The sequence below is a fragment of the Apteryx mantelli genome, chromosome 9, assembly GCF_036417845.1.
Source record: "Apteryx mantelli isolate bAptMan1 chromosome 9, bAptMan1.hap1, whole genome shotgun sequence".
NCBI lineage: Eukaryota > Metazoa > Chordata > Aves > Apterygiformes > Apterygidae > Apteryx > Apteryx mantelli.
In genome coordinates this window covers 11,772,507-11,786,417 of record NC_089986.1, presented here as the reverse complement: position 1 = coordinate 11,786,417, position 13,911 = coordinate 11,772,507, and the positions used below count along the sequence as shown (strand labels likewise).

At 52.4% G+C, this 13,911-nt stretch overlaps 1 protein-coding gene across 1 annotated transcript in view; it reads right to left on the bottom strand.

Moving 5' to 3' along the window:
- ABCC5 (ATP binding cassette subfamily C member 5) overlaps positions 1–2,193 on the bottom strand; it is a 77,773-nt gene extending 75,580 nt beyond the window's left edge. The window contains exons 1-2 of the mRNA XM_067301713.1: positions 2,113–2,193; positions 506–680 (exon numbers count right to left, since the gene is read on the bottom strand). Coding sequence (XP_067157814.1) covers positions 506–634 — 129 coding nt within the window. The 5' untranslated portion in view covers positions 635–680; positions 2,113–2,193. The remainder of the gene's footprint in view (positions 1–505; positions 681–2,112) is intronic.
- Between the last annotated feature and the right edge of the window lie 11,718 nt (positions 2,194–13,911).

The following is a 13,911-nucleotide window of genomic DNA, read 5'->3' as shown; positions in this document are numbered from 1 at the left end:
CAGATGCACAAAAAAGTATTCACCACATTCTTATTTTTCCCCTCTTGGATGAAAGTAATCTTGCTACTAGAGCAAGCTAAACATCTGTTTCAGAAATATAACCCTATAAAAAACAGCATGATTAAGAATGTTTTCAGCTGCCAACACTGAATGGTACATGATTAGAGCTGAGCTCTTCACTGGTTGTACTTGGTTGTGATCATTCTCTTAAGTAGAAAACCTTACATTTTTCTTGGATTCTCATCAAGATCTGAACAGTAGAAAAAGCTTATTCTGTTTTTACTAAAAACCCTTACATTTAGAAGTGAAAAATACTTAGTAAGTGCCCAGTTCTGTTATGAAGAACTACAGTACCCCTTGAAGTGACCTCTTAAGGGCAAGAGAGAATATTCATCATTGACCTTCAAGGTGATGACTCTTTACTGAGCTGGCACAGCAAAAAGGCAGCTGCTACACATAATTTAATAAGCAGAGACAGTGAAAAATAATGAAAAAGTAAACTGACCTTATGTTTAGCATGCTGAAATTTTGACCCTTCCTGCTCTTCATGTTGCACAGAGTCAGCTCTCTCCCTCACACTTCTATACCCAGGACTGGGTATAATGTACTCTTTTCCTATGTCGATGTCTTTCATCTTCTGTAAACGCCAGGGTTTACACGTGTATTTTCACTTTGAAGATCTGAAAAAAATTAAATCCCACTTCATTATATGCTGTCCAACATCTGCTATTTTAATCAACTATTTTAAAAAATTATTTTTAAAAATAAAGTAAAAAAGCAGTTGTAAAGAAGCAGGTACAACAGTACTGTAAAGCGCCACTCTGGGATCCCACACAAGACTTCAGCTTCTTCTGAACTAGTTTAAACATGCCCTGAGGTAACAAGGGAGTACAATAATTTTCAATGCACCAGAAAGTAGTGTCTTACTCCTCCCCACCCCTTAGAAAACTAAAATATAAAACTAAAATATGATTATGCAACATGACAGATAGAATTAATAACTAGATTGAGTTAAAACTTAGAGAAACATCCGACTTGGAAGATCAAATCTCTGGAAAATTTTCTTTAATATCCAAAATTGTACATATATAACAACATTCTAGTTGAAAGTTTTGCAGAATAAAGATCTCTGGAGATACCACAACATGATGAAGTTAGTCATTCTGCATACACTCTAGACAGGAAAAAATCCTCCTCTATAAGCTTATTCATTTACTCCACAGACTTGAACTAGCCTCAAGTGTGTACATGCACAGGAAGGAATCACATCTTCAGTGCTGCAGGCTCTCCTCAACCTATCAAATCCCCTTGTAAGGTGAAGGGGAGAATCAGAATCCCCCGAAGAAAAATTACCTCACCTTGCAATGCCATGTTTTATAGCTTTGCTTCATTGCATTCTGTCACGTGCCTTAAACTAACACCATGGAGGAAATCTGATTAAGTCATTAGTCAGAACCTGCATCAGCAGGTTTGGCTTGGTGCATTGGGCTGCCACCTTTCCATCGCCTGCAGAAACAGCCTCCCTTCCCCATCCTCTCCAACGCAGCCATCCAGCCGCTCTCTAGAAGCTAGCCACAGCTCACCCCCCCACCACCACCACGGGAAAGGGCCCAGCACAAGCCCCCACACAGCTCGGCGCCGCCTCCCCACCCCCAGGTGCGCGTGTGTCAGCGCCGGGCGAGGATGCTGCAGAGCCGCAGCTCCCGGAGCTGCTGCACCCTGCTGGCTCTCCATCCCTCCTGCAAGAGGGATGCGAGCCAGCCTCCCCCTGCCTGCCAACCCCCCCCCCCCCCCGCACACAGCCTCCGCCGCACCGATATAAACAAGGGAAGATCCCCCCCACACCCCGCTTCACGCGGGCGGGGAGAGGTAGCGAGGGCCGCCAGGCTGGCGGCGGGAGGGGGCACAGCTCAGCCGCGCTCGCGGGAGCGGGGCGCCGCTCAACCGCCCTCCCCACAGGAGCGGGGGAGGGGGCGTCTCCTCACAGGAACCAGGGAGGGGGGGCTAAAGCCGCCTCCTCAGCCGCGCCATCGCCCCCTCACCCACACAAACGGGCCCTGCCCTGCTACCCCCGGCACCCGCCCCGGTAACGTGCGGGGCAGCCCCGCTCACCTCCGCACCGGCGACTGCCCCCGCTGCGGCTTTTCCACTCAGCGACCGCGAAGCCAAACAACATCCCTTATAGCGGTTCCGGCGTCGCCACGGCGCCTGCGCGGAGCGGAGGGCCGGGGGAGGGCGGGGGAGGGTGGGGGAGGGCGGAGGCTCCCGCGCGGCGCCTCACGGGAAGTGTAGTTCTCTGTGGCTTCCACCGCCCACAGGGGGCGGCGCCAGAACGACATTTCCCAGAGGCTCCCGCGCGGGCCACCTCCTCTTGGGCCCCGCCCGCCGCGCGCCTCGCCCCGCCCCTTTTCGGCGCTCCTGCCGCAGCGTGGGGGGCCTGGAACGTTCGCCGCGGGCCGGCGCGAGCCGCCGGGGTGGGGGTGCGCGCCCCGGGGCAGGGTGCGGTGCGGTGCGGTGCGGTGCGGTGCGGTACGGTACGGTACGGTGCAATGCAATGCAATGCAATGCAATGCAGTACAGTGTAGTGCAAGGCAAGGCAGTGCAAGGCCAATGCAATGCAGTGTAATGCCGCGCAAGGTAGTGCAGCGCGCTGCAATGCAGCGCGACGCCGTGCAACGCAAAGCGGTGCAGTGCGGTGCTGTGCAGCGCTGGGAGGCGGGGACGGGAGGGGGGACCCAGCAGCGCGCCGAGGCGCGGGAGGCGGTGCCGAGCAGCGGCGGCCGGGCGGTGAGGGCAGAGCGGGGGAGCCGCGGCCGCTGCCGCGCCCTTGGGTGCCCCCGCCTCCCCCGGCGGCTGCTGGTCCGCCCCGGCCTGTCCCTTGCTGCCACCGCGGGGGTTATTTGCAGCCTTTGCGAAGGGGAGAGTGCGGCCGTACCCTGGCGCGGCGCCTGCTTAACCCGCCCCGCGAGGGCTCCCGCCAGCTCGGGGCCGAGCTCGCCCCGGCTGCCCCGGGACGGCGGTGCAGGCTCCCGACGGCGCCTCCCGCGGCGTCCAGCCAGGCCAGGCCTGCCCGCAGGAGCACAGCGGCGGGGGAAAGCTATGGCTGTGTCCCCCCCAGTGTGGCCGCACCGTCCCCTCTGTGGCGGTGGCAGAGGGACGACAGCAGCCCCCGGTGCCGCAGGGCCACCCCGAGCGGAGCACGACCCAGTAGCACCCAGCCCCGGCCTCAGGGAAGCTCAGCAAAGGAGGAGATGGGTTGCAGCCCCGCTTCCCCTCACGCGGGGCTGTAAATATCCTTAACAAATCCTGAGCTGCCGCTTCTTCCCTGCTGTGTTCAAATACCTTGTCCTCATTCGACATCTTACTTCCACCAGCCCAATTTGGCTGACGTCTCATTTAAGTAGTTTATGTAACAAGTGCCTGTTCACACCGCAGTCGCTCTCCTGTCAGTAAGGACTGCGAGAGCCGATTCAGTGTGAAAGCGGAAATAAATTGAGGTAAAGACAGGAGATGGGGAGTAAAACTGGACCCAGAATATTCCTTCTGAGCCCAGAGGCCAGCAGTGCAAGTAAAACATGTTGCATCACCGTGCAGGCGGTAATTCAAGGACGGCCTTAAGGTACCTGAGAATCCCTTCAGAGCTCTGACACATGCCTTACGCGTCCTCCGGAGTTCCTGCTCCATTTCTGGCAAAGTTAAGAATTGGCTCCGTTGGTGATGTGCTAATATTTTGGGACAACAGAACTGAAAAACACTGACTGGACAGGGAAGTGGAGCCCTTCCCCATGGCAAGGCAGCCAAGAGCGCACGTGACTTTTGTGTTTTCCTGCAGTCTATTCCCCAAAACTCAAAACTCTGCAATTTCAGACTGATTTGGCTGGGATTTTATTTGGGAGAAAAGCTGCAAGGTGCATTTTATCCTTTCTGCACGCTGTGTCCCAGCAAAGGGTTGATTTTGAGAGAGAAGCCAGGAGGCAATTTAGGGTAAGGGTCGGAGCAGTCATTAAACAGACCTTTGTTTGCATCAGGCACATTGGAGTGCAGAGGTAAATGTGCGGTTAACAAGCAATGTAGTTAAACAGCACAATCAGAAAGGACAAAGTGTGAATGATGGAGAGATTTAAACAGGGTTAAAGCTTTAAAATGAATCACTTTTATTGTATTTTAGGGTGTTCACCTGAGCTTATTCTGAACAAAGCACCATGAGTGTGTCTTTGGCCCCTGGGCTGTGGAAGCAACCAGAACTGCTTTTCAGAAGTGGTGCTTTTTGAACCGCTGACATATTGAAGCCCCAAAGCTCTGCGTCACGTGCCTAGAGGGAAAGAAGAATATGAACTCCCATTGTGCCAAAATGGTTGAAAAATGTGTTCAGAAAGATAAGCAGAGAGTGTTGTCTTAGCTGGGGCCTTGACTACACTTGTTCTGTCCTCAGTTTCACTAGCGCTGGAGCAGATCCAAGAGTTAAAGGGAGGGTATGAGCACAAGCCAAAAACCGCGCTGGTAAATAATGATGTGTACGCTCGGGCTAGCTCTGGGTGATGGGCTGGTGGGAGCTTCAGCAGCATTTTAACACCTGTGCTCTTGTGAGTGTACGTACTCCCTTATTATTATGGTAGGACTGCTGAAGGAAAATGCTTATGTCGGCACAACACCCTTTTAACTGCGTCACGATTCTCCTCCAGTGTTTGTTCTAGAGGTTATAAATGTACTGGTGCTACCAACCAGAGGAGTGGCATCTTCAGCTCCAGTGGCAGCAGCCAATGCTTTTCGTGCTGCAAGTCCTAGATTCATCTCTGCGGGATGTCAGCTGTTACATAAACAGGGCTTGCACAGGATTAAAACTTCCACTGATTCAAGATCTGGGATTTGCTGTAATCAGCGCTGAACCACGGCAAGAAAAGCATAGCCAAACCAAAAACCAATGGCAGTTTCAAAACCAAGGCTTGCGAACCATGTGGGCTAGGAAGCAACCCTTCCTAGAGGTGTGAAGAATCTGCTTCCCTCTGCCCCAAAACAAACCTGAGCAACAGCTTTGAAGCAAAGCTTGAAACAGCCCCAGTTGGCCTGACTTGAGCCATTGGATCTGATAATCAAGTGTCACTGCGTTGGCCAGGAAAACCCAGGCTCAATCTGTGGGAATGATGGTCTTTATTTATCCAGCTTTTCTACCACATCTTTCCCCATAAGGTCTGAATACCTGCTTTACCCACTAGGGAATATGAAGCGTATGCTGCCCAGAGATTTACTTGTGGCTACTTTGTGAGCTGAATCTTGGACAGAAACAGATGTCCTTTCAGGAGCTCTTCCAAGCTTGAGGAGCATTGCAGTGCTAGTTTGGGTTAGCAGCATCCTAATTAAGACCAGAATCACAACCACTCAAAACCCTGTTACACACACAACTGCAAAACAGAGAGTTACTTGTGAGCCAGTGTGATCCAAACACCTGGCAAGCCCAGAAGACACTGACTCCACAGCTTCGGTGGGGACAGGCATGGGGTTAGTGCAGTCACCATTTTACTACTGGCAAAAAATTGTGATAAGATGCTAAGACAAAACAGCTTTTCTCTTTGCCCTCAAGGAACAGATATCCCCAAAGAAGCAGCAAGATGTGATCTGACTGACTTCCATCAAGAGATGTGGAATACCAAGAGATGTCTTGGGCTAACAGGAATGCAGGGTTGTCATGTCAGGCTTGCCAGCACCTCAGCCTCCTCCATCCAACCCTCCATGCTCTGCCAGACCAGACTAGCTGGGGAGTACAACATTGCAGCATTTCAGTCAGACTCAAGAAGGCATCTTCCTTTGACACAACTTCAGATATGCCTGTGGTCAGCGGTTTGTCCCTCTCACCCCACCACAACTCCTTTCCTAGGCATGTCACATGCAGAGGACATGTTCTTCCTTCCCTTCCCTTCCCTTCCCTGCTGGGATGCTCAGTCTGAACTGCTGGGGCTTGCGTTTCTTGCATGGGTTTCCTGGGTTCAACCCTTCCTGATGAATGTGCTGACAGCTGTTATGCTTGCTGGTACTTTTTTACTCCCTCGCTGATCAGAGCTCTCAGCCACAAAGTGTAGAACTCATAAATTAATTGGATGGCTCAAGGAAAAGTCCCATGACCTCAAATTTAGCCTGCAGCACTGCAAACCTTATCAAGTCCAGAAATAGGGAGGTCTGGAGAGACCGCATTTGTCAGGGGATACAAGTGCCTTTTCATGCCAGGGCAAGGACTGTGGGTCTCCCTTCGTGCTGTCCCACAAGTCCTCATCCGTGAGACTGTGCACACAATATCATACATGTTCAGTGCCTACTCAGCTCCATCCAGAGCCACAGCGCAGAGGTACTGATCTCCCCAGGCGGGCCCTGGTGCCCCCTGCATGCCCACAAAGCACAAAGGAGTGCTCTTCCTGGAGAAACAGTTCACCTGTCCGTACCCCATCCCCACGCAGGAGCAGGCTCAAACACGGGCATGGTGTCAGCGAGCTGCTCGCAGCTGCTGGACCCAGGGCTGCCGATGTCCCGAGGAGCCTGCGCCCCTCAGCCAGCAGGGAATAACAGCTGTGCCTGCCTTCCTGTGTCCTGGAGGGCAAAGCCCCTCTCCCCCATCCCAGGCGTAGTTGTAGAGAAAGGGACTCGCAGGATCAGACAGTGAAAGGCCTGGAGACACAAGCCAACCCTTTCCTGGATCTCAGCACTTTCCTTTGCGCTGCGCTGATTTCCAGTGCACGCACGGGGCATGGGATCCCTTGGGAAGCTCTAGACCTAAGTGACACCCCATGGACACCTCCCTTTGCAGCACGGACACTCTCCAAGCTCCCGCCCTTTCATTAGTGTATCCTCAATGTGACTGCAGCTCTGCAAGTGACTCATTCAGACATTCAGGTCCATCTGCTTTATGTTGTTTCAGTGCTGAACAGTCTGTGTTGCAGATTGGAAACTGGGGGGAGTTGAGGCCAGCTCACACAAAGCAGTGAGAAATGTTATTTCCCTACTCTTTCCCCAGGAAAATATGGAAGAGGGATATGATGGTTTTGGACCTAGAGAAAAGATGAATCTTCCTTTTTTGCCCTGACCTGTTTTAGGCAGGAGTTCTTTAATATCTTAATACCCCATGCATTTGGCTTTTATGCAAATGACTTGTACTCGCTTGATCTTTGAGCAAAATTATTAGCCCTGTGGGTGTTCGCACGCTGTGATTGTGTTTCAGAGGATAAGCCTCCTAGACCGATCCAGGCAGAGCTACCACTCCAGACTGCACCAGTACCACCCATCACCTTCCCTTCGGTTCATGCTGGAAGGCGAACCTGCCTAGACAAGCTAAAGGTGTTCTACTTTTGTTCTTAAAAACTTCTACAAATATCCATGATTTTGCAAGAAATGCCTTTTAGTTTTCTTTTATATTTTTAGGTTTTGATCATTTAGCTGTATTTCTGCGGCATTTCTGCTTGTCAGATTTCTTGTTCAAGTGCAGAAGTAAAAGACGTGCAGTACTGCACTGTGTCAAAGAGGTTAAATTTGGTTTGTAATTCATTATTTGGGTCATGAGGAAGGAGCACGGAAAGGGTGCTCCATCTTATTTCATATACTCCCTTCTCTGAGCTTTGGAAGGGCGAGATACAAATAACACCCAGCAGCAAATAAATTAAACCTGCTTTTTTCTTACTTCTGAATGTGATGTGAAAAACCAGAAGCTCTCAAAGCTATTGCAACGTTTAAAGTATAATCAAATGCAGGAAACCAGTTCAAGGCGGTTCATCTTCAGACTGAGTGATTGTTCGATCTTTCCTCTAAAAACCTGATAATTCTGAGGACAAGATTAATTCAAGGACAAAACACTGCCCACAGAGCAGAAGCCATGGTGCAGACCTATGAACAGTAGCAAGTTGTGTGGTTTGTAGAGCTTGTACCACACCCACGGTTAATCAGTAATTGATAGAAATCTGCCACATGGGTCCAAGCTGGAGTCTGCAAGCTCTCACAAGTACAGTGGGAAACAGCCAGACTTGAGGCTTGGCCACCTTGTGCAGCTGGTTATTGGATGAAGTTAGGGATGAAGTCTAGCAATACTACAACAAAAAAAGCTGGAGATGTGTCTGGATGAGCACTAAGGGGCTGGGATGGATCCCTACTATACTATATCACCCTGACTTTGGGAGTTGCATCCTTTCAGCTATCGTAGTCTGGAGGTGTGGAGTGACAGCTTTGGTTAGGGGCCAGTCTGCAGCGCTAAAAACTCCTCTAGCCCCCTCTGTGAAAGTGGTCCAGGACTGTCCGCTAGCCAGGTTGTAAGGAGGGGGCAACGGTCATGCTGGAGCGTGTGTTCAGCTCAGACTGTTTATTCTGGATCTGGTCAGGGCTGGCCGAGCAGCCGTGGCCAGAGCTGCGCTGGATGCAGGCTGTGGCAGGGAGAACTGGTTTATACCTTACAATACCTGGAGGCGGTGGCCAGGATATGATGTGGCACAACCTTCACATCAGCTCCCGGGGACGCAGTCACAGCCTGCTGCCAGGGCAGGAACCGGTCTGTGCACTCTGCAGAAACAGAGCTGCCAGGTTAAAAAGTTGGAGGTGTCACTGTTTCCAGCTGTGTGGAAAGAGCAGAACCAGACACAGTGAAAAGGTCCCCCAAATGGGTTTTTTCCTTCAGCCACCAGACTGCGTGCCTGTGCAGGGCCTGCTTGATGGGCACTGTCAGGGGTACCATCGTGAAAAAACGATGCACGGATGTAGCTGTATCGGCCCCCAGGTCACAGGGCAAAATGCTTCCTTCTGCATCTCCCCCTGTGCAAAGGAGGAACTTGCCCTGCTGACACCCAGAAATGCTGCACATCCTTCAAGCACATGGGCTTCTGGTGCACCAGACACACATCAGGCATGGACAAGCACCTCTTTTTAATCTTCCAGCAGATGATGAATCTGCCAGTTGCCTTGTCTTCCCTCCCGTTCCCCTAAACCATCCCCATTTCCTACGTCTCTTGTGAAGCGACTGTGTTAGCATCCATTCAAGGTCTCGGTGATGCTACACAGCCCCAACGTCCTTCTGCTGCTCAGTGGTCTCCCAGGAATGGCTCCTGGGTGCCACTAGCGCTCTCACAACCTGCTTTCTCCTCTCCCTGAGCTATGGAGATGTGGGGAGAGATGCTTGTCCACGATAGCTCACCTGGTCTTTATACACTTCACATCAGGGTCAGCCGCACTACTGGGAATACGGGATGTTTCCCTGGCACTCGGTCCATAAGAAAGGCAATGCTGCAGGGACTCCGATGGACACTGGACTCAAGGTCCCTATTTCCCCAAATGTCCCCAAGTCCTTGGACTTTTCCACAGTGCATCCTCTGCCCTCCAGCCTAACACATGCTGCCAAGGAATCACTCGCCCGTGCTTGTCCCTGTGCCACCAGGAGACCCTCTGCCGACACGCCAGCATCGGCAGCCAAATGCTGGGAAGCTACACGGGAAAAACAAGCAGGGCTGAGCATAGCAGGCAGCCTGCAGGGAGAAGAGCTTTCTATCCCAGAGGAAACAGCACAAGCAGCACAAACGAAAAGGGCTTAAAAAAGGAGAAAAATAATTAAAAAGGCTGGAAGCCCCCAGTGGTGCCTGGACTCCCACATGGCAGAGAAGAGGCCAGCTGGGATGCCAGTTTTGGAGCTCCCCAATGTGATCAGACAATTTTAGAAGCAAAACACGCCCCAGGGAGGACAGCCGAGGTCAGAGAGCATCGGGCCTGTGGGACTGTCACTGTTGAGCGTGAGATGGGAAGAAGGGGAGCTGTGTGTTAGGCACAGCTCTGTCCTTGCTGCTGCATTGGTGCCGGGGCTGCTCCAGGGTGGCCAGGTCCCTGGGGCCAACCCTGCCTGCTTAGAGCTGCAAACCACCCGTTGCATCCCTGATGGGAGGGAGGATGGGTAAATCTGAAGGGAGATCGTGGGCAGGACGGGCAATGCCCCCGCCCGGCTGGCAGAGGGGAAGGGAGGTGGGAGAAGCCCCCACGTCTCCTCAGAGCAGCGCTAGTCCTGGTGAGACCGCAGAGACCCACCATGCCCAGTTGGGGCCCGCGGGTCCCGGGCGCCCACTTGCTGGTGCGAGGGAGCCACGTCAGCCCTCACTGCCGCAGCCCTCCCACAGCAACAGGGCGAGGGGCCATATTCGGAGACCCCTCCTCGGGGATGTAGGAGAAGGCAAGCGGCTTTGGGTGCCAGTTGCCCTACCTGCCCGGGAGGCTAGGGGTGGATAGTGAAAGCAGCAGTGAGGAATTAGCGGGGACTTATTTTGCCCTGCTGCCAGTGGAAAAGGAGGAGGACAGGTCCCAGCCCAGGTGGCCACAGCGCTTCCTTGTGCCCCTTCTTGCTGCACCAGCTGGCGGGACCGGGGGGACCACCACCGTGGTGTACCAGGGGGTTTGGTACAGAGCCTAGGCAATGGCCTGGGTTACCAAGGCAAACTTTGCAGTGAAGACAGAAATACTGACTGGTCTGAAACCTTGAGGTTGTTTGTTAAGACTTCAGAAATCCCTGAACGGGAAAACATACGTCTGGAGCAGGTTTGCTTTGCCAAACAGAGCCACGTCACGTGCCTGTCCCATGCTCTGCAGGTGGGGGGAGTCCCCCGGGCATTTCTGAGCCGCTAATAGGAAAAGCCCCGTGTGTAATCGTGGCTTAGTCAGGTCAACTGGAAACGAAGTGCGCTGGCTGCTGTGTGCTGCTTTTCATCACGAGGCAGGAAGACGGGGACCTTTGCAGCCATGGCCGCGGAGATTAGGCCCATGCTTGAAGAGTGGGAAACAGTCCTACAGTCTGCAGCCTTGATAACACAGATCACAGCCCCCGCAATGCTTAGAATAACAAACCCGGCTTAATACCGATAACCAAAGAATGGCACAAGCTCCAGCTCCCCCATGGCCTCTCCCACGGCCTGGGGGCACAGCACACGGGAGCTGGAGGATGCAACGACTCGGAGCAGCAGGACCACCTCCTCCCGTGGGTGGCTACAGTGTGTGGTGGGAGCTGGGTGACGTGCTCAGTTCCTGGGCTGGCCATCAGCTTGCTCTGTAACCCCAAATGTATCACATCTCCAGCCTGTGGCTCGATTCCTCCTCCTAAAAATGGTGTGAGTGCTGGAAGCCATGGGAGAGAGGCGAAGGAGAGTTGCTATTTAAAAAGCAGGGCAAGGTCTCAAACACTGCTGGGCAAAGGATCCTCCGCATCCATGAACAGTGTCTGGCTTCATCTTAAAGACAGAAGATAGCACCAGTTTGAACTAATGGAGAATGCCCCGTTCAGATTCTGCTCCTTGTCTGAGTGAGGCGCATGTAGCATCAATCACTATCTGCTCCCGCTTTGAAAATCCAGCAGCCCTTCCCGCAGGTGAGAGAAATGAGCTCCAGCACTGCACAGCCTTTGTGAAGCCTAACACTGCCTCTTCTCTCTTTAAAAAAGCCAGGGCCTTCTCTGTACGGTGCACTTTCAGTGGTTACAGTCCAATGTGAATTAAGTCAGATTTTGAATGTTATTTTATTGCTTTTATATTCCCCCAGCATGTTTGTAGTGCTTTGCACAGAGGGAGAGATGGTTTAAAACACACACTTCTGCAGGTGTGTAGCAGATCACATGGTGATGTCCTATGATCGCAGGCAGAGCCACAATTTAGATCAAGTTTCTAGCTGAACACCTGTGTCACCTATAGGTAAGAGTATGTCCAGATCTCTGGATCATGCTTCTGTACAGAGATATTTCCTCTGCCATCCAGTTGAGGGATTTTTTTGAGCTCTGCTTGTGCACTTAAGAATTACATGCTCTGGACTCTCTTCTTGCGTCAGTGTTGACTTAGTACCAGCATGGTGTCTTTGGGCTTATCTCTGCCCTGCTTTGCACTTCACATCACTGTGGACACCCCTGCAAACACCCGCTCCAAGCCAGGCCTCCCCACGTGCTCCCACCAAGAGGTTGCCGGTATGTCCGCACCGCGCAGGCATCAGAGCTGTCACATTATCTCTAAGGGCCAAGGAACAAAGCTGATTATTATGACCCTGCTAAGAGTGTTTGTTCCTATATATAGTATTGGCACTGCAGCCATCCCAGAGTCCCTGTTTGGGAATAACACCCCTGTGATGGGTGTTATTACAGCCCCAGAGACTCCCCAGCCTGGCTCCAGCAGCGTGCTGAGTCTGGCTGAGCCGGAGGCTGCTCGAGCGCAGAGGAGGGGGACATAGTCCTGCCCACTGGAGCTAATCATCTCAATTCAAATGAGGTAAAAAGATGAGTGCATCAAGCAAGAGAGAGGTTTGATAACTAGAAGGTGCCATGAATCAAACCATGCGATCAGTGGCGTGACCAATGCTTCGCAGCATGATTGTCCAGAAAAGGATGAAAAGAAGTAGAAATAATAGTTATATTTAGGGTGTCAAAGCCAGCGCTTGAAGGAGAGTGCTGCAATCCTGGAAGCTGCTCCTGGAGACAGGGTATCTCAAGAGCCTAATATTCCCACTGATTTGACCGCAAGGTGGTGGGAGCACTGCGATGAATTCCTCAGCATCTCTCAGGTATAGACTCTCATACCGTGACTTTGCACATTGTATCACAGAGTAATTAATCGCATTGACTTGGAAGAAACAGAAAATGAATCTAATCCAATAAACATAATTTCTTCTTTTTTTCAATATATTACCTTTTCCTTGGTACCACTATGACTTGAACCAGCACTTCTATGCTGCCAGGAAAAATGTCATTAATCAGCCACTTCCTTATACTTTTCTGCAACCATATGAATGCAACAGTTTGAAATATAACCCTTGCAAATTAGAAAAAGTATTGGAGTGAGTCCATGGGAAACATAAGTTCAATAACCAGATCTGTAGTATACAACATCTGTGGAGATAAGATGATTTCTCCCTCGCTTTGATGTGATGGAAAGGGGTTGCTGAATTTTCTTGGAGAAAGTTCCTCTTCTCAGTCTTTATTAGTTAGATCTTAAGGCAGCTCCAACACAAAGCTTTTCTGAAGCAAAGCTCTGCGTGTGTGGGCAACTGAGCAGGTCCTCGAAATGGCACAGCTACCAAAATATCACTCAGTTCCCAGCCTTCCCTGGAAACATGAAGTCCCTTGGACTGAGCTCTGATCAACATGCCTTGTCCATGGAGCATTGGGTTGGCAGGGCAGGAGAAGGGTTAAAGGAAACGGGTGTCGGGTCGCCCTCTCCTCTGGATGGGGGGCCCTTGCAGGAAAGGCAGCGATTGGAGCACCGATAGCTGTGGCTTGATCAAAGCCCCAGCTCGGCTTCTGGCGGATCGGCAGTGGGAAGCAGGGCTGCCTCCTTCCTGAAATGATACATCTGGTGCCGGCAGCGGCGGGAGGCAGAGGGAGGGACGACTCTTCCTTGCAGCCGCTCCGCCAGGCAGGGCTGGGACTGCTCTTGGAGGGGCTGCTGTAGGAGCCCCTTCCTCCCCTGGGCAAGGTGAGGGATGGGAGGGGGGAACAGCCCCACCTCGGAGCGAAGGAGCGGGGACAGAGCAGTCATTGCTGCTGGCGGTTGCTGCACAGCGACCGCTCTGGGTCGGTGGCATAGGGTCCCCGGCTGGGAGGGACCGGGGGGAGGGCAGCGAGGGGACTCTCCAAATGAGTCCCTGGGCCAGGCAGCAGCCAGCCGTCCTTCTCCTGGGAACCAGCCCCGCTTCCTTCGAGCTGGGAATGCCCTCCTCGCCCCGGCAGCCCTGACCTGGCACTGCGGGTTCCCTTCCCATGATGCAGGCGACCCCAAAGCCTGTTCCTGCAGCCTTCTGCCGCACGGCACTTCCCTGCCCTTCCCCACAGTCGCATGCTCGCAGGTGCCAAATCCCACGGCTTGCTCAGTGCCTGGTCTCTCCAGAGGAGATGTCTTTCCCCCCGGCTCAGCCCACACATCCCTTCCTACCAGCCAC